We start from the raw sequence: 27,582 nt of genomic DNA, 5'->3' as shown, positions 1-27,582 counted from the left end.
TATGATCGTATGACTTATTTGTATCAAGTTATGACTGTTTAAATTTCAGATTTTCTGCATATAATTATACAGTTAGACAAAAGAATCACTTTTTCTCTTTGAAGTACCATAGTACTAAAGATTTTTTGCGTTGAACACGATGCCATCGTTAGAATATACGTAGCACTTTAGGATTTTTGGCAAATTGAGATGTAACGGTAAATTGGAGTGCATTTTAGTCCATTTCACTTCAATTTACTAAAAAGCCTGATGTGTTACGAAAATTCTGACAACGATATCGTGTTCAGCAAGAAAAAATTTTCGAGATATATACTACGGCACTTTGAAGAGAAAAAAATGAAAAATTTTTTTGTTTAATTTTAAACTTTCTGTATATTCATTATGTGTAATTATACAGAAAGTCTAAAATTTAAACTTGATGAAAGTAAGTCATGCGATCATAAAATAAAAACTATTAGAAAGCTTTAGAATTATACTTTTAGATACTGCATTCAGAAACACTTTATTTTTTGTCTTATCGTAAAAATATATTGAAAATGACAGTAAACGTTATTTTTGCTCATTTTACCTTAACTTACTTAAAATCCTGACGTACTATACAAGTTCTATCAATTATGCAAGTACTATGCAAGTCTACGACATGTGTTTAGTGCGAAAAAATCTTCAGAATAGTACTAAAACACTTTGAAGAGAATTTAGTGTTATTAACGTTGTTGTGAGTTTTTTATTCAGCTATTGCATTACATTTTAGTTCAAAATACTGAAGAAAAATGAGAATGAAACTAAAAACCCGCGTATGTTTTTCATTATCTAATTATATTTCGCGCTGACTATCAACTAACATTTGTCAGTTACGGAAACGAAGTGTGCATTATTTCGCTGACACTGTCTATGCAAAATATTAAACGCGTTCGCGTAGACAGGTTTGGGCGGCAAGAAGTATCCACTGTCCGGCAATTTTTAAAAAGAGTCGAGAAATGCGATGATGCTCCGACTTGGAAATATTAATGACGATGGAATTTGATGGTCTAATCATAATGGACTCACAGTGGGAATACATGGACTACGAGCCGAACAACATTCATATCTACGAGAAAGAATTTCATGATTATGTTGTATACTATGTGGCGCAAGGAGACTCGCGGCTCTTCTCAAGCAGTTCTCAGCACTCAAGTACAGGTATTCGGAAAATGTGGGAAAAAAACATTTAATGTGTCGAGACGTACATTTAAAAATAAGTACAAGGTATCATCCGTGAATTATACGTTTCTCGTGTGTCCGCGCGAAGTAAAAGCTTGGTCAACTTTGCCTCTTCGTAACGTAAATAATGCTGTTTTGAAAGTAGCTCTTCAATAATGTTTACTTTAATTTCTTTCAATTTCTAAACGTGAAAATTGTTTTATTTTCATTTTGTTAGCAAGTTCAAGAGAAATTATTTACTGTGTTATTTTTTAAACGTGAGCGAATAATACCTACTTTGTGAATCGCACGCTATTTGTACACCGCAAATTTTATTGTCAAATTTATATTTTAAATAAATTTATATTTTGAATAACTATTTTATTCCGTATATTTATTTACATTTATTTTTGTTACAATCATTAATTAATGCCAATATACCGCAAATAAAGATATAATTGAAACCTGAAAAATACAGTATAATAACTTGTATTCTTTTTCGAAGAAGATATTTAGATGGATTCAAGTATTATGAGGTTAAATGATACCTTTAAATTAATAGATTTTTCTTCAATTAAAAATAGAATAAAATAGAGTAAAATAATATCGGATTTGAGCAGTAGAAATTTTAGCCATTTTGGTTTACATATATTCCGCTTTGTATCAATGGCTTCAATACATATTAATTAATTTTACACGTGCGACCATCTGCGACATGTGTGAGATGCAATAAAATATGCAAATCTGTAGAAGTGTCAAGTCCACGCGCCGCGCTGTCGTATCGGTTAAAATAACGTTTTCGCAGTCATCCCAAGCTTATTGCGCAATGGCGTGAATTGAATGCCAGTTAAAATTGAGTAAAGTGTCTGAATCATTTATCGAAGGCCACGGAGGAGAAAAACAAACCTTCCAGATTGCTCGTCGCGTGATTCTTCGTTACTCTTGTCACGTTTGCTCGTGGAATACAATAGAGAAAATTTTATTCCTAGACCGTCCATTGCAGAAAAAATAATAGGAAAGGTGGTCGTTCATTTATTATATATATATATGTATGACTAATCTGGCATTGATGTTTATTTTTCATGGCCCTTGGCGATTATACCAATCATACATATATGATTGGCTGTGTTCCGTTATGCACGTACTGAAAAAATAGGTATACAACCCGGATTTATTTTTCGATATAATATCAGTTTAATACTCGAGGCTTTTTGTATCTTAATTTTATGAAGGCAATTAATATCATAATAATAAATGCGCTGATAATATCTATCGATTTTATATGAGTGTATCAGACTGATACTATATCAGCACTACATTTAGAGAGTGGTGATTATTTTCAATTAAATTAAGAAATCGCAATGCTATTAATTAACAATAAATATACATCTAATCGGGAGGAAATAGTCTCTTTAAATGCGATAGATTCTGTCACTAAGTATAATAAAATAAAGTTAATAATATCGTAATAGGAATGTGCCTTGCCTTTCGCAATCAGCCGTTCATCTTCTGAAGTAAGATTTTCGCGATGCTTCTCCATTCGCGACCGAACGAATGTTTAAATTGGCAATGATTAACCGCATTTATCTTACGTGCAGTAGATTCAACCCCCAGAATGACTTTTGCGTGAGCCGTCACGTGCTTGGTGGTTCGTTTATTATTGAGTCGCAGTCGCTACAGTGCAGTCTTCTGCACTGGCGATGAGTAATGTAGTCGAGTAAGCGGACCGTAGAAATTAAATTTAACCGTCACTTACTACCGCGAATGTTTAACACCTCGTCGCGGCTATTTTTTTTCCTCTCAGGAACGTAGGTTGACTTTGTTTTGTGAACTCAACGAAGATTTAGACATTGTCCTTATCAAGGAAATACTATACGTAGGATAACATCGTATATCTCTTTCATGCTGCAAAATGCATCTTACCGGAGCAAAATTTGCTTCTGTCTACATTCTACAATTCAGTTTTAGACACATAGATATTATACAGGACAGCGCACGAAATGTTATATCATTTAATTATCTAATTTTCAAATTGACTTTGGTATTAATTCTATACCAGTTCTATACTAATTTTATTAAAAATAAATGTGTTATATACAAATCGAATGGTATAATATTTGATTCTTGTGCCTCCCTGTGTATATGTACACTGAGAAAAATGTCCGTTCAAAAAGTAACAAACGGATATTTCCGATAGATTTTATCGGATTTATAAGACTATCCGATCAAATTTTAGGACTATCCGATCAAATTTATCGGATTTATAGGACTATCCGATAAATTTGATCGGATAGTCTTATAAATCCGATCAAAATCAATCGGAAATATCTGTTTGTTACTTTTTGAATGGATAAAGCCCGGAAATTTTTCTCAGTGTAGCATTTTATATTTAACTATTTTATGTAACAGATGTAAATATAGTATGTTAACTCTTATAGTAATATTATCTTTTATAGCACATCGTAGTCGCACAATTTTTATCTAAAAGTAAATTTGAATTTGTTGAAAAAACGGGATAAATGTGCAGTATCTTTTTTTGATATCTCTTCGGACTTGATACTTTGAAGTAGATACGTTTAATCTGAAATCTGATTTTTTTCATCAAGTTATTTTTACAAATAGGATTAAATATAACTGTAAGATATTTATGGATGGAGATATCTGCGTAATCTTATAGACAAATCGAGATAAAATGTTACATCGGGTATGCTTTGTTTATCAATACGTTGTTCAAAAAACATAAGTGTAAATCTTTTTTTTTTCTGCATAGATTCCGATAACGAGAGCAAAGATGGCTCCACGACACAGGAAAAGAAACACGGCCGTGTCTCGCAGCCCATCAATACTATTGCCTATACGGTAAGTACGTCTGTATGCATAGTAAGCATCCTAATTCAGCGTATATTAAATTCTAGTATACTCTACGATGCGCTCATTTGCACGATTCCAATGGGCAATCAAGTGTCGAGACAAGAAGATTAGATGCCAAGGAGAGCAAATGTAACCTTTGCTCGAATGCATAAATATTCGTTATCCTTAGTAGTAGTGTAGCGTAACATAACTGTTTCTTCGCTATCGCTCCAAAGAGGGACATTCAAGACGAGATTTGAAACGGTTTTGAAATTCCGGTATAACGATTTATTAATATAAAATGAAGATCCGTAAAAGAGAGTCGATTAAATATTTGTGATGAAATTGACGACCAGGCATGAAGGAATATTGTAAAATAGGAATAGAAAATGTTGCTTAGCAGCATAAATTTTTTGAAGGAAGCAAACTCGGTTACATAAACTAAAATTCTCTAGCAGTACATTTTTAACCGTTACGTGACTACGAAAGATAATCGCGTGATTTTTTTTTTAGAATTATATATTTTTTTATAATAAAATAATTACCAAATAAGAGTAAGAAAATGTTAAACATAGTCGAGACTAGATATTTGTTCTTAATAATATTTACATGTAAATTTTAAATACATCTTTCAGCTATATAAAAATGTCCGCGCCGATTATTGTCAAATTTGCAACACAGATTATATCACATAAATGCTATATTAACTGAAATGATCTCACAAATTAAATTGGTCGATTTGATAATAATGCTAGTATTTTAAAACATTATAAAAAATTTATTGCCAGAAATATTACCTTAACCAGGATTCGAATTTGGAATTTCCAAACTATTCGAACCGGATGTCTTTCATTTCGGTTACTGAAGCATATGATAATGTTTGTCGTAATAGATAATATACAAGATGACCCATGAAAAGATATGCGTGTGTGTGTGTTGTGTGACAAGCCAATAACTATAAAAATATTTGTCGTCCCACACAAAAAGTTATTCTTGAGAAAATTTCATGTATTTGTGAGGAGCTTTTTTTCTAACTACTTAAACAAAAATTCACCCTGGCTCTCTCTCTTGAAAGGAGTAATTTCATAATTTTAAATGGAATCTCCTATAAAATGTTACACATTTAGATTGTCAGGGAAAAAACAAGTAAACTTTACCTGGGACATTTCTTTGAAAAATATTTCTATCAAAAGTTATAAACATTTAAACTTTAGAGAGTACTCAAACTAATAATAAAATCATAAAACATCATAAATTAAATAAAAAACTATAAAGCCTTTTATTTATGATTTTATCGTTAGTTTGAATGCATTCTACTTCAAAGTTTAAATATTTGTAACTTTTAATAAAACATTTTTCAAAGAAATGTTCCAGATAAATTCCCATAGAATCCAAATATGTAATATTTTATAGGAAGATTTATTTGAAGTTATTCGCCCTCTTTTCCAAACGGAAATGAGATAAATTTTTATTTACGTAGTTAGAAAGGTCCCTCGATACATGACACTTTCTTATGGACAACTTTTTCATACGAAAAATATTTTTAGAGTTATTGGTTTGTCAAACAACAACTTACTTTACATGGAGCACTCTGTGTACAGAGAAAACGTACGTTGAAAGATGTATATATAAATAATAATAAATTAAACAAGCCCGCTACATGAATAAATCAAATAAGAAAGTGCCAAAACACGATAAAATAATTTACGATAAATTTGTAGTATTCTATTTGAAGAAACACTTTTTCATACTAAACGTAGGTATATAAAATCAGCTTTAACAGAACTCGCGCGCGTAATTCCGTGTTCGTTGAAATCGAAGAATTAAATTAAAGAATCGAAAATTCGAAGAAATTTATACAGGTACAAGATCGTAATGGCAGAATAAGAGATAACCGCACATATCACTGGCGCTTCGGGTTATCAGCCGCAACGCCCAGTTATCAGCATGAGCGCGCGCGTATTTTCCGGTGTGAGACACCTCGGCATGAATTCCAATTACTTTACTGAGAGCCTGCGCTCGCAGACCCTCGTTAGCGAAATAGTTTCTCCCCGGTGGATCGTATTCGTGGCGAAAGGCTGCCGCGAGTTTGCAAAGACCGCGGACATTCGCTCCCGGAACTTCGGAGACGCGGGACGGTACTTGTGCGCATCGCTAGAATTCTAGAGCGGCGCGTATGCAAAGATCGCGGTCTCGAGGCGGCACGCGTCCACTGTGCCCAAGTCCGTCGGAACACCTCGTGTCGAATCGATCTGAATTCTGATCTGCGAACCTTTCCGTTTCAATGACATGTCCGATATTTAGACGCTTCTTTTGGCTTTCCCTTGTGCAAAGAAATTTCAAAAGATATTCAACTTTTATTTCAAACAATTTCACGGAAAGAACGGTTTTATTATCGAAAATATATCTAAAAATTTAGCTAAATAACAGATCTGAAAATTTTTGTTGAACCATCAAAATATAGTTATGTATTAGAGGAAACTCAAATAGGATGAGCAATGCTGCAAAAAATTTTGTTGATAGTTTCTTGCATAATTATTATGATGGTTCAATAAAATTATTTTCAGATCTGTATCTAGTTAAATTTTTAGATACTCAAAATAATTTTGTTGAACCATTAAAGCAATTATGTAGAATTCTCAAATATAAGTAATATTGTAAAAAATTTTAACAATTTTAGGAATATCAGCTTAAGCTGAGCGTTTTACATAATTATTTTGATGGTCAACAAAATTTATTTTTTGATCGGTATTTAACTATATTTTTATGATTCAGTATTCTTTCCGTGAAATTAAAAACGGATAAAAAATAATATATGCGCGATATAATCTTGTGATACGTAAATAAAATACATTTAGAAAAGAAATTTGAGAGTATAATTTTTTGTAGTTTTTTTGTCAATCTTTTTTCATTCGCGATAATTGTGTTATATCTTGTGTTATAACGCCATAAAGTAACGATCATAAAGTTGATCGCGATTGCCGATTTCGCACATGTATACAAATCTCGAGGGAAATTTCTCGATCGTGCAGCACTCTAGGAAGAATGACATCCTTCTCTCTCTTCCTTCTAACCCTAACTTGTTCCTAATGCAATGCTTGTGAAAGGCTCTCTTCAGGGAGCGAAAGATCGCGCGACATTTATCCAACGAGGAAATAGAGTTGTTGCACAAGCTGCATTTCCTGATTCCCTTCGGAGAAGATAGAGCAAAGCAGAAATCCGTGCAGGTTTAACTGATCTTGATGTCATTATGATTCGGTGCATTCCGTTTCATTTTCTTTCGAAATGTCAACTTTAATGGAAATTTCGTCTTTCGTCTGATGAAAGAGATTGGCAAGAGGTAGTTATTAATTATTTAATTATCTTGCCACAATTGAATTAAAAAATTATTACTAGCATTACGACTAAATTTCGCAGAAACATCGCTGATTATCATATCTTCAACGTATTATAAATAGCCAAGTAAATAAATTCAATTTTACGAATCCATTCATTATCTCATTGATTTTCTGTTGATTCGATACAATGTAATTCTTGTGTAATTAATTGCGTTTCATATCAATAAAATAAATTATAACATCGCATGTATTAAAATTAATGAAAATTGGCACAAATTAATATAATCATTAATAACGAAAAGAATGAAAAATATTTTAAAATTTAAAGAAAAGGATTTAATATTAAAAACAGCTTATTAGAATTCAAGATTATGAGAAATAATTTCCGTGCATAATATGAGACATACATTTTCATGATTCACATAATAATATAAAATTATTTTCTCAAAAAAACAAAAAATAAAAGAAGAGCACTAAGTGCATACAAAAAAATTATCCTGCAAAACAATGTTTTTAAAATATATTAACAAATAAAAGCAGTAATAGCTAAAATCACATAAAAATGTTGTAAGAAATTTTTATTTTACAAAAATAAATTTAAAAAGCAGATAATTTTTTTTAAAAACGAGAAATATTAATGTAAGAAATATATTATGATTTTATTGTTTAAATCTATTTTTCTAAATTTAGAAAAAAAGAAAAAATTGGAGACAATTTAATATTAATTTCTAAATGACTTATCAGCTTTGAATTGATCGAAGATAAGAATAAATGATTTTCACGATTGTATGCGCATTAATACATTTTTGCAATCCACGTAATGTTAATCCGTTGATAGGTCGTCGTCCTTCGGTAGCTGCTGGCGTTATCCCGTTTAACGGCAGTGAAATCACTATGGCGTAGCGTAATCCCTGTGTGATAATTACGGTGGTTGCAATTCCTGCTGTATATTAAAGCCTAGCTTATGTCGCTCGTTTCGGCTTCCTTGCACCCCGTTGATCGATTAACGTCTGTAATCTGACAATTTCTCTTATCTTCCTCATACTGGTGACCTGAATGTTCGCCACAATCGCGCACAATTAAGCAACAACAGTTTCGAAGCTCACACTTATTATTTTATCGATTTTCGGATGGAGATATCTAAGTAAGACGTATTTGTTTTTCTATTGTAACTGGAAATTTTGATAACGTTATCATTGTTATCATAATTTCCAGTTACATTGATACCAAACATTAATGCAAAGTATTACTTGGAAAGCAATACTTCAATTTAATCTGATATCACTAAGAAAATATATGCCAAACTATGTATTACAAACATAATCTTTACTTTCTTCATTTAATTTTTTTAGTTCTGTCATTGTGATAAAAAATTCTTTAAATAATTGTAGCACTTGTAATCCTTCTCGAAATTATGATAACTTAATAATATACGTTTGACACACAGTAACGAAAGAAACGATTCAACTTTAGAAATCTACTTTTATTGTTGTAATTAAGACTAAACTTAATTAAAAATATTTAAAATATTTTATGTTATTATGACTTTGTTAAATTAGATGGGATTTAATAAATCCCATCTTAATAATTATGCTGCATATTTTCATTTGAACTATGTCGGGTTAAAGCGATCCATGCTCCCGTTTAACTTATCAAAGTATTCAAGCAAATTTTCTTACTTGAAAGCTACGTAATAATTTTTAACTAAAATTCCTTGTAATTAACCTATGACATTAGACTTTAAGAGCGATTTTTGTGAAGTCAGCATCTGATACGATTCTTTGGTACGATTAACCTACGACATTAGACTACCAGAGCGATTTTTATGAAAAGTCAGCATCTGATTTTTAAAATCTCGATACAATTGATAGAATTTTGGCTTTTCTTCAAAGAGTTTTGAAATTTCTGTCAGAATTAGGTATTAAAAGTTAAATAGATTTTAATTAAAATCTAAAGAAATCAATAATTTTTGCCATTAACAAAACCAAAAGTTTCTCAATTGTATTCGTGAAAAGATGTTTTCTGTGGATGTGAGGAAACTGATAAGAAACAATATACTGCTGAAAGCAGGCTGCATATTATCAATTTTCTAGCCTTATGCGGAAAATCGGTGAGTTTGAGAGATAAAAACACGAAAATAGAAAGCTTCTCTCTCGCGGAAGATCTTTTGTGATTTGGCAGCATCTCGCTCAACGAAAACGAAGATGAAGATTATAAAGCCGCAGCTAAAAGACGTGGAAACTGAAACAATGGCCATCGTACTCGTCTTCTTGCTTTTTTTTCCCGGTTTCAGAAAATATCCCTCCCCGTCCTGCCCTCCATCGCTCTTTTTTCTTTACTCTTCTTCTTAGCTTCATCACTGCGATTCTTGCTTTTTGTTTTAATCGATCTCTTTTCCTCCTTTTGCTGTCACCCACGCGTCTAATCTCTGTTAGACGAATAGCCGTTCTTTTTCTCATTTGACCGCACCACTAATGGGACCACGAATGAGAAAAGAAAAGGAGGGATCTTGAGCTGCTTTCTAATCACTCATCTAATCTCCATCGTTCTATATATTTATCCGGAATGAAGGATGTCGAAAACAGATATTTAAGCGACGTCTACATTCTATGTTATATATTCTTCGAAAAGAATTTATTAAATGGAGCGTTCTGATACGTAGTACATAAATGAAACAGATATAATGAAAAATTTTTTAATACTACGAATAATTATGATATAAAGTTATAAATAATTAAAGATAAAAATTATAGAAAGAAAAATTATAAATAAGAAATTTTTGAATAACTTTATATAAACTTATATTAATATGAGTAAATTTATCTTAATTAATTCAAAATTGATTACATTAAAATATATAATTACTAATGTAATTATAACTTAACATTAATATTGGAATTAAGAAATTACATCTAAAATTTTAAAACGTATTTCTAAGAAATAATAAGAACTATGTACTCATTCCCAGAAAATAATAAAGGAACAACCTGCAGTATGTATGATACTGCAGTATTTAAAAAAATGGGTTTTGTGTATAAATGCTTTGAAAGTAAATGGCTTAATTGTTCGAGCGACGAAGGGCTTTAAAGCCTGAGGGAACTTTATCGAAAAAGATGATAATAGCAAAGCAAGATTTCCGTGTCGTGGCACCTAATAGAGTTACGAGAGCACTAGGAAAGTGGTAGACAACGCACAATTGAAGAGAGGGTTGAAGTGTCGCGGAATAATTAACGAATTTCCCAGTGAAACATAAATCGCATTTTAAGCGTCGGAAACCCTATTTTCCGCCGATGTTTCTGGAAAATGGCAGACTTGCCGACGGTGAGATTAGCGTCCGTTTGCGTGAAGACGAGCTTTTTAATTGAATTACTCTCGACCCTTTCTCGCGGGGAGATTTTGTTCAAGAAGAGGAGAGCAACCGCGACAAATAGTCCGCGGCCGTGCAACACCGAAGCGGCATCGTTACAGCAAGTCGTTGCATACGAATTTACATTAGAAACATGCCGCAGTCGCATCTCGCCGAGGTTCTTTTTCCAGGAATTCAATTTTCTATCGTCCGATACTCTCAAGCACGCCGTTTCTGTCGGCTTATGTAAATGGGCCATTAGCCCCGTGTCTGTCGCAGGCGCTCGTGTGCGGGAAAACGCGTACCGGAGAAAGCTCAGATGCGCAAGGAGTAGTGGAGATTTTGTCACAGATGCGATCTTCCCGGAACGTTACGTCGAGTAGATTTGTATGCACTTAGCGCGCAAATACGGATTCGATTTTAAAAAGTGAGAAAGAAGAAATTCAGATCGATTGCTAATACGCGTTATTTCTGACAATAAGAACATCTTAAGGCTATTCAAGATTCGGAAGAATACAGTCTCTGTAAAAAATGACTTGGAATTGGAAATTTTTATTTTCCATATAAAAATGAATGTTATGTACATATAAAATAGTCCAATATAGACCTAAGGTTAATATTTATATTTAACAGCGCAATTTTGTAATTTAAATAAATATTTTATTTTATTTTAATTATTTTTTAAAAACATATTCGTACTTCTATTGAAATAATTTTTTATTCAAGTTTTAAATTACCATCAAATTTTTTGTAGTAATTTTTTTCATTTTATTAAAAAATACATATATTACATCCTTAAGATGGACTTGTGTATCATTATTGCATATCGGTATAGGAGTGTTATACCGTTACATAAAAAAAATCTTATTTATTACACGCTGTTATACACGCTGCCTGCAAAAAAGCGTTATTGTTCTTACATATACTGATTATTGCGAAGAATATTACTAAGACCTGTCTAATGTCGGTTGTCTAATGGCTTAGGACACTCGTACGGAATACAAGAGGTCCGGGTTCAAGTCCCGGCCAAGGTAACATTTTTCGCAATTTAAGGTTTTCAGCACATTGTCAATTTAATTTAACTTGTGATATTATTGCAGTAGTTTAATTGCGTTAGATAAAGTCCGGAAAAAAATTTCGGCGCGCAGTTTGAATAATTACAAAAATATGATATATATGCATGTACATATATAGGATATAGATAATTCACTGGGAATTATTTAGGCAAAAAAGATCTAGCTTTGACCGTCATAGGCCTGAATATGCTTATATTTAGCGGATAAAAAATTAAAATTGTGATACAATTGGTCTGTTTTCTGTTCCTGCACTAGATTGTTCTAGAACTCTCTTTCTCGCTTTAAACAAATATTAAATGTATATCTATCTCACTTTAAGTTCTAAAAGTGTACACTAGTTCAGCCACAGAAAACAGACCTAATGATACGCAAAAACATATCGTGTCATATTATTAAATTGATACGCACCGATAATATGACACGCGTATATGCAATAAATTTGTATCCGCTTCTGCGTTTCAATTAGAAACGCCTCAAATTCTTTTTTCGCTTGCGGCGAGGAAATCAAGATTCAATCAATTGGCGCACTTACTCTGACTGCTTTGTTTTAAATTATCCGATTAAAAAGCTTCATAAACAACAATGAAAACGATAACGTGAATAACGTCTTCTCGGTGTTTGCATGAGACACGCGAGAAACGTTGGGTCGTGCGAAAAAAGTGATTCTTTTTGAGAGGACGTTCCCTGTAAATTGATCTCCGCCTAATGACACGTTTACTTTTGTAATTATAGGTGGGTGATAGAGACACGCTTACATCAGTGGCAGCAAGATTCGATACGACGCCATCCGAGCTGAGCAAATTGAATAGGCTCGGAAGTACTTTCATTTATTCCGGTCAACAGTTATGGGTGCCGGCGAAAGGAGAAGGACGTCCGGGAGGCGGATCAGCCGCAGATGCGCCCAGCCCTGACCCTTGCCACGATCATGAGTCTCAGGATGACCTACCACCCGAAGAAAAAGGTAATCTTCATCGTTTTATTTAATCTTCTTAGATGCTGACTTATTGGGTTATCGTGCAATGTTTACTGAAGCCGATATCTTCGAGTTGATATTCAACAAAAAGTTACACTTGCAAGTCCTTTTATCTGCAAATAGTGCATTCAAGACTTTGTAATGGTGGGTATAGAATTCTAGGAAAAAAGATTTTAATCTCGAAACATTACGCTCTTTTTCTTAGCATCATAATTTCTATATACAAAAAGAACGGTTTTGCTGAAGTATCTACAAATTATCTAGGGACCTGAAAATAATTTTGTTGGAATAATTTTGTCAGAATATATAAGATGCTCAAGCTAGTTGTTAGAATATCAACATTTTTTGCGACATTATTCATCATGCTTGAATTTCCTATGTAATTATTTTAATGGTCCGACAAAAGTGTTTTCAGATCTGTATCTAGCTAAATTTTTAGATAGGTACTTGAGCAAAATTATTCTTTCCGTGTAAAAAAGTATTAAAAAACGTTTAATTATATGGATGAATTTTCATTCAAAGTGGTGTGTTAATGTAAGAAAAATATGATTCCAAGAATAGAGAAAATTATATTATTGTTTAGCGAACACGAAAGCGGAGAAGCGGGAATTTGTTTACGTATCATTATGACATTACAGATAGCCCGTAAGAATAACAAGCTTTCGAGGAATAGATAATTAAAACTTTACTAACGATAATCCGACCTTATTATGCTCATCACGCTTATCGTCAAATGCAATATTAAATGGCTTACGAAGTAAAAGGAAGAAATATTTTCGACGGCGTTGAAAATCTACTTGCGTTAAAAAGACATAATCCAGCTGTCGTGATAGGTGGTCGTCGAAGAACGAAGCGCTCCTTTTTTCTTCCTCCATTACGACGCAACCAGGGTATGCAATTAAAATAGAGCTCTCGTCCTTATTCTCGTCGGATTCGTCGCCCGGGGTTCTGTCTAGCATTATGCTAATACGCAAGACAGATTTGATACACGCGTAGCAGCGTGGGCATGAATAATGCAGCAGGATCCACGGAGTAGCTACGCCCAGGCGTTGTGCGTGATATGCGCTAGATTGGCACTCACCTGACTAAACATACGGAGGAAAGAATTGGGATATCGGATATTATCTGCGTACAAAGTCGACCGTTCGAATGAATATTAATGCGTTACCACATCCGCGTCACGCAGATCCCGAGAGATCGATACGCACCACTATTGTGACTAACACAATTGCCTTTTCGCGTTTTATTTGCCCGTCGGCGTCGCCTGCGGCGAGCCGCGGAACTCCCACATTTCACTTGTCGATTATTATGGATAGAAGTAGGCAATCGAACTACCCATCGCCGCACATTCGCGCGAGCTAATTAGAATAATTTTGAGCTCGGAATTACTCATCGCATAAATCGCTGTCAGAATATTACATTATCATACTTTTAAATTGTTATACTTTTCTTGGAACTGAATATTGAACACAAATCATTTTGTAAGAGAAAGTTAATTCGAAAAATGTGTGTCACATATAATAGATTGAAAAAGTTCATATAAAAAAGAGAAAGTTACAGAAAAATTATGTAATATATTAGAACATTCGTTTTAGGCGCTCACTCTCTATAAGCTTCTATCTTCCTTTCGCATGTGATAAATGAGTGATAAAGATAGAATAAAGCGGCTAGATCTTTCAATTATTTTAATATTTTTGAGGCTTTCACGGGTGTTTTCTTGAAGTGCCAAAGGGTGTACGGGTTGTGTCACCATACGGATGTCGTGATCTGTTGCTAATGCCAACGTTTCGTGAACCTTATTGTTCATTTTACCAGGGCGAGAAGTGCACTGATACTGTATTTATTTTGTTTCAAAGATCAAAACCGGAAAGCTTCTATCCAAATGAAATTGAAAAACTGACTTCAAGGTGACAGACAAGAAAGAAGCAAAATAATGATTACGCAATAACCTTTAATATACATGATTGGGTCATTTGTGTGTCGCAATTTTCTTTCTTTTAAAAAACTAGAAACCTCAAGTAACTATAATTTTAACATTTATATATAATTTTTTTCAAATACACAACCTTACAGGTACACACCTTTCTAAAATGTTAAAGTATAATATTTGTTAGAATCATTTAATAATTTTTCTACATTTATTAAAGTGATGAAAATTAATTCATGAATAGCTCATCGTGTGGAGTAGACAGGAAAATCATTGTTGTGTAAGGATTAATTAAATTAATAAATGTAAGTTTCGTTTTTCAACTGTTTTAAAACATGGCACTTATCGAACGGTCTAATGATAAAAAACAAACGGAAATGCAGGTTTTCAATGTATAAATTAAGAAAGTAATAAATACAATTTTTTTCCTCGGAAAGAAAAAACGAGATGCTTTGTATTGTCCGTCTCTTTCTCGTAATGTGTATTGTATACTGACAGAAACAGTCATAACACGTATCTAATTTCTAAAAATATGGAACAGCTTATTTATTTGTGACAACCAGTTCATTCGTATTGTACGCACTTGTGAGGGAAATGATTAATGTTTACGTACGTCGAGCGTGATAGAAAACTCGAGTCCTGACGTTATACAATTGCGTGATTCACTACTTGGCTGTTTGTCTGTTAGCGGAACAATACCAAGCGAATTGTTACGCGCACTCGAAGTTTATTTATGTCTTCTTCTTTTTCTTCTTCTTCGGGAAACGCTTTGTCACCGCCACTATTGGCGCCGTTACTACCGCCGTCGCCGCCACATCGCATTGCAACGCGAAATATGTACACGCGATCGCAACATTCATGAGACACGTGTGCGCGGCGTCACGTTTTGCAGTGCCGAGAAGATCGGAGAGAAAAGGCGAGAAAAGATGAAGTTGATCACGGCCGATCGTGAACCTGCATCTTTTGCGATCTGCGTATCGGAAGGTCGCAACACAGCAGACATCGCGAAAAATGCAGTTGCATTACAAATGTGACTTAAAATTAAAAACAGGCTCATTTATTTCGGAGTATCAAGTAAAAAATGAGTTTTTTTTAATGATAAAAACCACTTTTTAATCAGAATGATATTTATGAAGAATATATTGAATTTATGTTAAATATATAAAAGAATATATAAAATTCATTTTTCTTAATATTCATTGTTAAAATATTTGATAAATTTAAGTATATTATCTCTTATAATTATTTGAATGACAGATTTTATATTTTACTCCGATTTTCAAAGTTAAATAAGTGATGGCTCATACTGTTATTAACATAGATAATATCTTATTAGCGTAATTGACACTGTCTGAAGATAAAAATGACTGAAAAAACCAGAAGCTTTGAATAAAAATAAAAAAATCTAGTAAAAACCAGTTTTTTTACTATACCAGGATATGTATTTTCTTTAAACATTTGATGCTGTATTATTGTTTTAGAATTCATTTTTTATATTCATCCTTTGCCGTCATCACTGCAGCAACACAAAGACATTTTTGCTTCAATATTCATAAAGTTATAAAGACAAAAACATTATATAATATTGAAATAACGTATTAAACGTTTTAACGATAAATATAAAAAATAAATTATATATATCTTTTACAATTTTCATAAAAATACTTTACCGTAAGAGAACCAGTCTTTTACTCCGAAATGGAAATCTTTAATCGTACGATTCGATACTTATATTGTATGTAGGTATATACACATATATTCAAAGCTATCAGTGCCTCAACATCTTCCGTTGGAAAACCTGAGATCAATAAATTGGTGAAAAGAAGTGAGAATAACCAACGGAATGTAGTTTAAAATATTCTATGTATCATCAATATCTCATTCAATATTCTTCCATTTTATTTTTTGTACTTTTTGTTTTCTCTCTCTCTCTCTCTCTCTCTCTCTCTCTTCATTCAAGAACGTCTCAAGTTATTGATTATACGAGATGAACGAATATAGAAATGTGGTATCCGATCGACCATACATGAAAAAGTTAAAAGATAGTTATTTTAAGTATGGAGCGGACCGGTTTTAGTTCTTCGATTTTCTTTTGCGGACCACAATGCTCTCTTTCGTCGCAAGTGCCCGCAATATTCGTAATGTTCGAGAAAGCTCGTGAAACAAACAAATTCTAGAGCGTACACACGAATCACCCGGTATATCGCGCTCATCAGCTGATCGACCACAGTGTGCGGAGCCGCGTAAACACGTTTCTAACCTATATGTCAGCATAATAATGCCCGTGCTACGTCGTGACGTTGTGGCAAATGAGATGGATGGTATAATTGCCGATTTCGTCGGAATTGTACACGCGTGACTCGTTACTCACATTATTACGACGAATAATGAATTACATTGCAACATTCTGGATGTGAGGTTAGATCGACATGAGCAGTCGGAGTTTAAACAAGTGTCATAGCTTATCTTTTATCAGATAACGAATTTTTTAAAAATTACAGGAGTCAGTCGAGTACATTATTGTCGGCTCTTCGGTTCAAGTTGATCCTACTTGCATTTTTAATTAAATTTCTTATAAACTGTCAATATTTTCTTTTTGTGATCAATAGAATGAAACATGTACTTGTGTATTTTAAGACATATGTTTTTATTTCGCACTTATTATTGCAACGTTTGGTTTTACAGAACTTCTGGATAATTTGAGACCAGTGTCACCAAAGCCAGGCCATATGGAACGTATAAAAACACCTCTTGGAACATCCAGCGTGGCTGCAGATGAAGATGAACAACCATTCAGAGAAAGATTTCTAAAAATTAATGTCAGGCATATCACAGATGGTCAGGTAATTGTCTTTAATACTTTTTAATACCATAAAATAAATAAACTTTGACATAAATTAAAGAAATACCTAGGCAGCATGCATGTCAGGATATATCATGTTTTAAAACGTTTGTAAGACATTTTTAAGCTATCTTATGTCTAAATTTTAACATGCGTGCTGTCTGAACATTATCGAAACTTGGGCTAAAATTATTTTAATTTTGGAAAGATTCTATTTTATTATATCTATAAATTCCATACAAGAGTTTTAATATTTTCTAATATTAAAATATTCTTTTAGGGTGTAGTTGGCGGTGTGTTGTTAGTTACGCCAAACGCAGTTATGTTCGATCCAAACGTGTCTGATCCTCTTGTTATCGAGCACGGTGCTGAATCTTATGGAGTGATTGCTCCCATGGAATTTGTAGTCAACGCTGCAATTTATTACGATATCGCACACATGAGGGTCTCCCATACCGAATCCGGACATTTAGACAAAAAACCTGAAATTTATTACATGAAAAAACCTCAAATAGATAATCGTAAATGTCAGTCTCCGGGGAAAGATGAAAATTTCCCTGAATTAGCAGGCGACGATAGCGAAAGTGTGTGTAGCTGTGCCGAGAGAGACGGCGATGCTTTTCCAAAGGCCTTTGAGCGAGAGCTTGTCACTCCTACCAATCTCCAGAGTGTAAGTATTTTTTTGTTGTAATATCAATTTATTGCAATGTCAATTTATTATATAAAGCAAAGTGTTAAAATTATATTTTAACGGATATATCGTTATTGTAGGAGGAGAATTTAACCTCGACCAAAGATAAAGAGAAAGAGAAAGAAAGTAATGAGAAAGAATTTTGCACTGGCGGCCAAGCTAGTAGAACTTTAGAGGAACGCAGACGTTCCATGCTTGACCATCATTGGGCAGTTCCTAGCAAAGATCGAAGTACATTTTCAGTTGATGACGAACAACAAGATTCACTAAATTCTGATAAGGTAATTATATTTCTTTCATGATATAACATAAAGAATTAGTAAAATTTATATAATAAATTGAAATTGGGATACATATAACACACGTATAACAATTATAAAAAATATACATTTAGAAACAATTGTTACAGCAGGCGGAACCACCAGCTAAATCAAATGCTATTCCTGAGGACGAAGAAGGATCTCTAGTCAAATTGTCGTGCCATGATTCTGGTATCGATATCCGTGATCCTAATCCACCTATTCCAGTAGTACAGCCTATACCATCAAAAAAAGTTTACTCAGATGCGGATATTGTTTTATCCTCGGATTGGGTCCCTCCAATAACGATAGCACCAACGAATGTTACAAGTACGTTGGAAGCCAGTTCTGCTATTAATGGCAGGAAAAAAGCCAGCTCGGTGTCCTTTAGCTTAGAGAGTAACGCAGAAGAGCCCGAAAAGGATGAAGAACACAAAGAAGATGATAAACAGGAAACTCGAAAGAATAAGGTACATATTTAAATTTAACATTTGCATCATAATAATGCGGAATTATACTTTTTATAGATATGTTTTATGTATTTGTTTTGACATTTTAGATGCTAAAACGTCTGTCGTATCCATTGTCCTGGATGGAAGGTTTAACTGGAGAGAAGGATGACGAGAGCAGTAAATCCATCTCTGACAAAATGTCAAGCCTTCCAAACAGTGCGGATTCCCATCATTCCTCTGTTTTCAGCAAAGTCTTCTCGAGGTGAACAAATTTATGTCACATTATATTGATAATTATCGATAAATAATCTAGCGTGTTTAAATATATATGACATTTTTACAACTGCTTTTATTTTTTTACACACTTCTATTTGTCTGTGTTAAGAATGATCAACATTCTTGCAAAAATGCATATTCACAGGAAAAAAAACCGAATAATTTATAATTGTCGCTTTTATTTTAACTTGCTTTTTGCGAATTTCTATAGAATATAATATACAAATGAGGTTATTTGTAAGCAGTAATTCCTTGTGTAACATGTGCATTTATTATATCTTTTTCAGAAGATAAAATGAACTTTATCTTTATGAAACTGATATAGCCTCATTTGTGTTAAGTCTTGTGTTCACAATGCTATAAATCGCTCCGAGATCTCAAACAGAGAAAGAATTAAAATAAACTACGTTTGAACAATTCGATCACATGACCAGTGCGATTGGTCAATTTTTTTTTCGTCTGAGATCTTGAACCGATTTCTAGCATCATGGATAACAAGATTTTATAATGTAGCATATACTAGCTACTTGCATAGGAAGAGCTTCTAGCGTATGAAAGGCATTACGAAATATAAAACTTGAAAGGAATATATAAATATAGGTACATGTTATAGATGATCAGTCCAATCATCCAAAAGACTGATAATTATTATGCAGTCAATTGTGACGATGTTCCGAGATGTTTATGTTTAAATATTTATGTTTATGTTGCGCCTATATTGCTTACGATATGAATTTAGATATTTATTAACGCTTCACTATTATTTCTAATGTAACTAACAAAGAATATGTAATGGTGGTGGAATAAAGCTCGCCGATCAACCTGGTGAGTGACTTTAGCTCGGGCCTGTTTGCTAAAACCCCCAGCGAAGAGAGTGGCGGGGGCGGTAGAGCGGGCGGAACTCCTCCGCTTACCGCCTCCTCTCTCTCCCAGGACTCCAGCAATTTCTCACCTGGTCCAGGAAGCCTCATTGGGTGAGTCTGGACCCGATCGTAACCTTGTTGTGTTTCCCCCTTTTTCCTATTTCTCTATTTTTATTACCTGATCTATCTTTTATCTGATCGACTTTCGTATGTGTCGATTCGGAAGTATTCTATTCTAGCAGAATCCTCCTTCAATGTTGTAATTACGAAAAGAGAACATTATGTTATTTGAATTTTATAAATGTAAATATTATACAAAAATAAGATTATATATATATTATACAATTGTCAAAGTATTCGGAGAATTCTACTGTTCCAACGTTTCTCCTTTCCACACATCTCTCCATTGTTTTGTTATTATTTTTTAATTTTGAAGACACTCTGGAATTGAGGGCTCCTGTTTTCAGGTAATCACATTATTTGCCGAAAGACACACTCGAGCAACAGATATTGTTGATACTATTTTTCAGATCGCTTACAGCCAAAACATAATCAATTTAACACAGCGTTTAATATCCTCAAGCAGTCATATGATTTATTATTCGTCATTTGTACTGGACTTATACCTTGATTGTTATTTCCCATTATCATTGTTATGGATGTTATTATATACATCGCTTCTGAATTATAAGGATGTGCAAATGTATTATAATCTAGTTAGATATGACAATTAACATGTACTTGTTATTCAGAAGCGTTTAGAATGTTGTCTGATAAGAAACTCTTTTTTTATCTTTATTACAATTGCATTGTTTTACGAATTTCCTTTCAGACGTTCTTCCGTGGGTACTTTTATTAGACAGCAACCTTTAACATCTTCTGGCAGCAGTAGCGTTGATAGCAGTCGAGGTAGCAAAACTTCTACGACGGCGCCTCGATTGGATTACCGCAGTATGGTCTCGGTCGACGATATGCCGGAATTATTTGTGAGTTTCGACAGTAAGTATCACGACCGTATAGAGATATATCCATAAAATATTTCATGTTTTATCGGAATGGATAGTCTAATAATCATGAAGACATACTCCAACAGATTTTCCTCTTACACAAAACTCTTTGCTATTACTTTCATATGACATTTAATATTGGTATCGATATGGATAGAAAATAATTAATTAATAACAAGGGGTTAGCGCAAACGGGATTAAGATATCACGCACTGCACTTGCCCAAAAACGCATAGATAGCTTTTTAAACCGTGTTGTTTTGCCAATTTATTGTCCCTGTTTCAGAATTTTTGAGCGCCTTTGGCTATATAATTATTATAAATTTGCGCGAAAATTTCATATTTTCTAAATTTCATTGATATCATTAATTTTAAACTGCCAAGCAAATCCGGGATTAATAACCAAATGCGCTTATCTTGGTGTATATTAAAGTAGTTTATCACTGTTTTAGATCATATTTGTTTATCATTATCATTTCATACGTCATTTCATTACGTAAACGTTAAATATTATTATTTTTCTTTGATACATATATAATAATTCGAGTATTTCAAGAAAAAAATAACATGAATAATGCAGGTCTCCTTTACATAATTAATTTTTTCCTTCATCGATCTTAGTTTATATTTTGATAAATATAAGTATTTTATCAAATGGTATGTAAGGAAAAAGATTTAACTGAAAACAAGCACTTTTCATAACATATTTCTTTACAAAATATACCTTCAGAATCTTGAAACCCTTTGTGCCATATTGCATGTGATGGACGTATTGTTCCAATTTAAATGATCTTTTAATAATTGTCATTTGAAAGCATACTTAGCATAGAATTTCAGATTTTTCGCGTACTAATCTTTTCTATAATAATCGAATAACAAATATAATAATCTTTAAGGCCATTTACACTATTTCTGCGAAATGTATGTGATATGTTCGATTGTTATAGATTTTGATAGTAATTGTTGCATATTTCTGCATTGATTGCTCAATCATATCTTTCTGTCTCTCTTTCTCTTCAGTAATGTTTTATCTATTTCAGATTAGCACAACGGGTTTCATCATTTAGCTAGCAATAGGTTCATACTAATGCAGTAATGTCATTTGTTTCTGTTGCCCCTCTAGTCCAAGCACCTAATTTTCCCGAACTCGAAGGCCTGGGTAGGTTCATACAGTATTAGCTTGCTCTTCTCCTTGTGCCGCGAATTCCCAATTCTTCAGTTGCCTTTTTCGTACGTCTGTCAAACGTAACGATGTTTTTGTATGATTTTATTTATTGTCATGCATTAAACATGATTTGCGCAACTTACGGGCGACCATACACTGTATCACTGTAATGGTTATTTCCATTTCATCACCATTTCTTGCATATGTTATATAATTTGTCAAACTCTTCTACAATATTTGTGCAATATGTACATACTATTCATCTATCACAATTCTATCCTCGTTGCTATTGTTATTCCTTTTACACGATAATTCTTACTCTGATACCCTCTACTCACTTTTTTGTGGTAATGTGCTTGCCTCGTTTTCCAATTTTATTCGTGTTTTTAACCTATCTGTGTATTTTTCGTGTGATTTTGGTAACAATTCTTTAAAAAATTCAAGAAATAATCTTACATATTTATAAATATATACGAGCTTCTTATCGCAAAGATTTTTTTTATTATGATAACATTGTGAATCATATTGCCTGGGTTTGCAGATTCTATATTGGAAAGATAAATCTGTTGATTATAAAAATCTTATTACTGAAGTATCTGATTTACCTTGATCTATATTGATCTGATAAATATTTTCCACATTACGTAGAACTGATTCCACGACCTGCTCGTTCTTGCGAGGACCCACCATTGTACCTGAGACTACGAACAGGAAGACCCAAGGACAAGAAGATACCACGATCGACGCCAATTATGAGCTACGGCAAAAAGAAACTGCGTCCCGAATACTGGTTCAGCGTGCCACGCAACAGGTAATTGTTTCTCACATTTTGATCTCTCACCGACGTCTCGTCCCTTGAGTTATTGTAATTTTGCACGTAAAATACGCGAATAGAGTTCGAAACTCTGTCATAGAATTCTTTCAATTTACGCTGTAATTATCTATAAAGTATCTACACTACACACCAAAATAGTACATGAACTTCTCAATCTTACAATTAGATAATAGAAATTGAAAACTATGCAATATAATCACGGTTGCTTTTGACTAGTGTTTCACTGGAGATTAACGGCCCTCCTGCAAGAGACTTTTTTGCCATTATCCTGCTAAAGATCGATTATTATTGTCGAAATTATTATTTTCTTCTGTAATGCTTTGTGCTCTCTCTAAAAAAAAATCATCAGATTTGGCTCTCTCAGTCGGAGAAATTTTTAGTTTATTCGAAATTGAAGGATAATCGACATACATACTTATAAAAAAGGTCATAAAAATTTAGAGTGTCAGTCGGAGATTTTTTCATCGAAGAGTCAGAGATTCGTTTAAAAAGTCGGAATCTCCGACCGAAAATCGGAAAAGTGACAATCGCAAATATAATTGAGGGATGTGCTTGAACGACTAGCGCACCTTGAACAGCGCCTATATTCCCTCGAGCCCTTTTATTTCTTTTATTGTTACTTTTAAGTTAAGGAATCGTAATATTCAAAACTTTTTGCAAATATAATGTTTGAATGAATTAATTCCAAAACTTTTTCGATCAAATTTTTTTATGTTTCCAAACAATTCCAATGTTATCAAATTTATAAAAAAAATATTGTTGATGGAATAACTTTTGATATTATATGATTTTTTATACTCTTTGTTTTTCGCAGTTTATTTTTAGCATGTTAAAACATGAAGATCGGAATTTTTTGAGGTTCCTGCATTCCTGCAATTTTATACAACAGGCTCGACGGGTTTTCTTTTTAAACGCCTAACGAGTTGTTGTCGGGAAACGATTTATAGGCGCTGCGTTGTACGCGATAAGTCAATCACTTGATCGTGCATGAATAAATATTCGACGGTGACGTTTCTCGGATAAAAACACACCGGTAAATTTTCTTCGGGCGAAAATGTTTGCTGTGTTATTTTTGTACATATGGCCGGTTTATCGTACGGCCATCTCCACGAAAGAACGGCATCCAGAACGCGTTACGACCGGACACGTGCTTCGTCGCAAGACACGCAAAATAGATTTTCGCCGGAACTTCTATTTATACGCTCGCTGATGCTCGATCAAGGTTTTGTTGCGCGTCGGCTGCCAGTGTTTTTCTTGTTGTCACATGTGGTTAAAAACCATTAGAATAATGAAATAATGAATACTTTGCTTGTATGTGTGAAACATAAACTTAGTACACTGAATTTAAAGAATGACGAGAACGCACTACAATTTTTCGAGAAGTAACTTAGGATTATATTAAAATCATTAGTTTTGTTTTTTTAAATCTATATATTTACAATAATGAAATTGGAAATAAGATCGTTTATGTTAGAAACATTAAATACGAAGCGCCACTACGGTCTGAATGTTATTCAGACACAAGATGTTGAACTATTATATATATTCATTTAAATGAATTAATTTCAGAAATTATATTTGTGTGCCGATATGGTTGTCGGACTTTCAACATGTAATCAAAATATTAATAATCCCCCCAAATTTCCCAAATTTAATCTTAAAAATCTGTAATAAACTTATTGCGAAAAATATTACCTCGGCTGGGAATCGAACCCGGATCTCTTGCATTCCGTGCGAGCGTCCCAAGCCTTTAGACCACCGAGATATATCTATATATCTATATATTAGGTGTTGAACTTAATTCCTGCCGCTCGCTTAATTTAAAACAATGTTCCACACCTTTAAAAAATCTAAAAAAAAAATGTTAATTCCTGCCGCTCGCTTAATTTAAAACAATGTTCCACACCTTTAAAAAATCTAAAAAAAAAAATGTTTTTAATGTAATAAGCTAAAAAGTGTGTCAAACTTTTTAGCATATTACATTACAAAAATTTTTTTTTAGATTTTTTAAAGGTGTGGAACATTGTTTTAAATTAAGCGAGCGGCAGGAATTAAGTTCAACACCTAATATTTATTTATCGTATCTCTAAAGTAAATGTGTTTTAATTTTAAAAGAAAGAAAGAAAGAGACACATGTCCCCCCTTTGGCTGCATTCGAAAACATTATCCGAGTGCCTTCAAAAGGTATTTTCCTTGTTGTTTACCGAATACTAAACAAAAGATTAAAATGATATTCGGAGATACTCGAGTAGTGTTTTCTAATGCGCCCTTTAAATGCGTGTTGTTGTTTAATTAAGGCAATGATCGCGATTCTCAAAATTTGGAATTCGCATACATATATTACATATTATATATTTATATCGCAAATCTCGTTAACAGCCCTCTTGTCATTTGTTTACAAATGTCATCAGCTATTTCCTAGTATCGCGATTGTATCGGACAATACGCATGAATATTAAGATCATCTTGGCCGTTCGTATATGTTAAGATTTATCGATAACCTAGTTTCCTCGTATCAATCTGAAGTTCCGGTAATCGCTCTTATATTATCAGATAGATTTTAAATTGCCAAAATATTATCATTATAAGTTTGTAAGTGTTAGAAGAAAATTGATATACATCTATGTCAACAAATGATGAAATAAAACTTTTTTTTGCGTGTTTAATATATATTTTTTTAATAAGAGATGATACGCATATAATATCGTGTAATCTGATAACTTCTTTAATATAGAACCGCGGGTCTAAATTAACCTAATCACGGTTCAAGGTTAATTTGGCTTTTTACGAGAGAGGGTAATCATCCTAAAAGTAAAATTATTTGTAATTAACTATAATTATTTATGAAAAATTACAAAAATTTAAAGCTCCATGTGCAAATCCAAATTAACTGGAAAAGAAAAACTATCAGATGGGTTTAAAATGTCATAGTCGCAGTTCTAGTATTAAAAAATTCTTCTCATTTCTAATATTTTCAATTCTAATATTTATCGGATTGTCGATTTTTAAATTTAAATATCACGAGCAAAGATTTTCTACGATAAAAAATTTCAATTGGAATTCAACGGGTTGTGTATTGCTAAAAAAAATACCATTGAATACACATTTATCAGTTAATCTATTATTGCATATCTTTTTTGTGTATAATACAAATGTTAAGAAAAATATATCTCATAATCTCGCTTTATTGCGATGGCGAGACCTTTTAGTTCGAAACTAGATAACATTAAATAAAATTCAACGATGATATAACCTGAAGATAAAGTTATTGGAGAAAACAAGTCGGTAGATTAAGATTTAATATTTTTATTAAGCGAGAGATACGTACATATGTGATGTTTTTTTGCGTTACATTTGCGATTTCTAATAACGATATCCCGAGTTGAATTAAACTTTGTGTCGCACTAACGACCGGAGAATAATTTTTCACGAAAAGGGTGGTTTCGCCGAAATATCTAAATATTTAGCTAGATATAGATTTGAAAAGAATTTTGTTGAACCATCAAAATGCTTGAGATTCCTACGTAATTATTTTAACGATCCAACAAAATTATTTTCAGATATGTATCTAACTACATTTTTAGTTAATTTGAAATCATTCTTTCTGTATTCATATCAATCCACGAATGAATTGTAAGAGAGAGATAATTTTATAATTTTTATCTTCGAAAATATGCGACGAAAACTCATGGAAAGAATGACTTTGCTGAAGTACCTAAAAATTTAGATATACAGATTTGAAAATAATTATTGAGCCATCGAAATAATTATTTAGGGAACTCATGATGAGCAAAACTGCAAAAAGTTTTGATATTCTAACAACCAGCTTGAACGTTCTATATAATTTTTACTAGTTTAACAAAATTATTTTCAAATTCATATCTAGCTAAATTTTTAGATATTTCAGCAAAACCTTTCTGTTTTAAAGTGAGTTTTGAATTTGTTAGGTTCTACATTCTCAGGAACGATAGCAAGAAAAACTGCGAGGAGCAGTTTAAAGCCTTGACTGGTAAAAAAAAGCTGAAACAATCATATCGGCGCGATACTGCGAGCAACGTTCCGCGAGAACGTATAAAATAAAAGTGCAGGTGCACCGAGCAAATCAGCGGCACGTGACATATGTACGCGAATATGCCTGTCGACGTTCGCGACGTATCTGGTAACTACTCCGTTTTCCGGTCGTTCTCCACGTACGCGACGTGTGTTCGCGTATCGCAAAGTGTCTCGCGTTACGTATCCCGGCGGCTCCGTCGAGGGACAGCCTGCCGCAAATCAATCGTCGACGTGTCGCGCGTAAATAAAAAAGTATTACGGCGAGAAACGCTCATATATTACTGGAATTGTCAGGAGGTTAGAAACGGAGAGCACTGATAGCGAATATAGCGATCACTGATACACCGCGACAGTCTGATAATTTCGTCGCGCGCAACGTGATACTTTGAGTTGGCTAGTCCACGCCGCGCT

The 27,582-nt window shown here is 33.2% G+C and overlaps 1 protein-coding gene across 11 annotated transcripts in view; it reads left to right on the top strand.

Moving 5' to 3' along the window:
- mtd (TLD domain-containing protein mustard) overlaps nt 1-27,582 on the top strand; it is a 128,658-nt gene that overhangs the window by 75,950 nt on the left and 25,126 nt on the right. For 4 of the 11 annotated variants that reach the window (XM_018516822.1, XM_018516830.1, XM_018516824.1 and 1 more), the window contains 10 exons: nt 3,950-4,038; nt 12,522-12,750; nt 17,375-17,532; nt 17,812-18,201; nt 18,303-18,503; nt 18,632-18,991; nt 19,081-19,235; nt 20,059-20,223; nt 20,945-21,111; nt 22,932-23,094. In XM_018516822.1, coding sequence (XP_018372324.1) covers nt 3,950-4,038; nt 12,522-12,750; nt 17,375-17,532; nt 17,812-18,201; nt 18,303-18,503; nt 18,632-18,991; nt 19,081-19,235; nt 20,059-20,223; nt 20,945-21,111; nt 22,932-23,094 — 2,077 coding nt within the window. Of the gene's footprint in view, nt 1-806; nt 1,180-3,949; nt 4,039-12,521; nt 12,751-16,992; nt 17,108-17,374; nt 17,533-17,811; nt 18,202-18,302; nt 18,504-18,631; nt 18,992-19,080; nt 19,236-20,058; nt 20,224-20,944; nt 21,112-22,931; nt 23,095-27,582 lie in introns of those variants that run through there. The other 7 variants (XM_018516826.1, XM_018516828.1, XM_018516831.1 and 4 more) reach the window with 6 other exon arrangements.

This window comes from Trachymyrmex cornetzi, unplaced genomic scaffold (genome assembly GCF_001594075.2).
Source record: "Trachymyrmex cornetzi isolate Tcor2-1 unplaced genomic scaffold, Tcor1.1 scaffold65, whole genome shotgun sequence".
In the NCBI taxonomy this organism is placed as follows: domain Eukaryota; kingdom Metazoa; phylum Arthropoda; class Insecta; order Hymenoptera; family Formicidae; genus Trachymyrmex; species Trachymyrmex cornetzi.
This window is presented reverse-complemented; position numbering and strand designations above follow the sequence as displayed.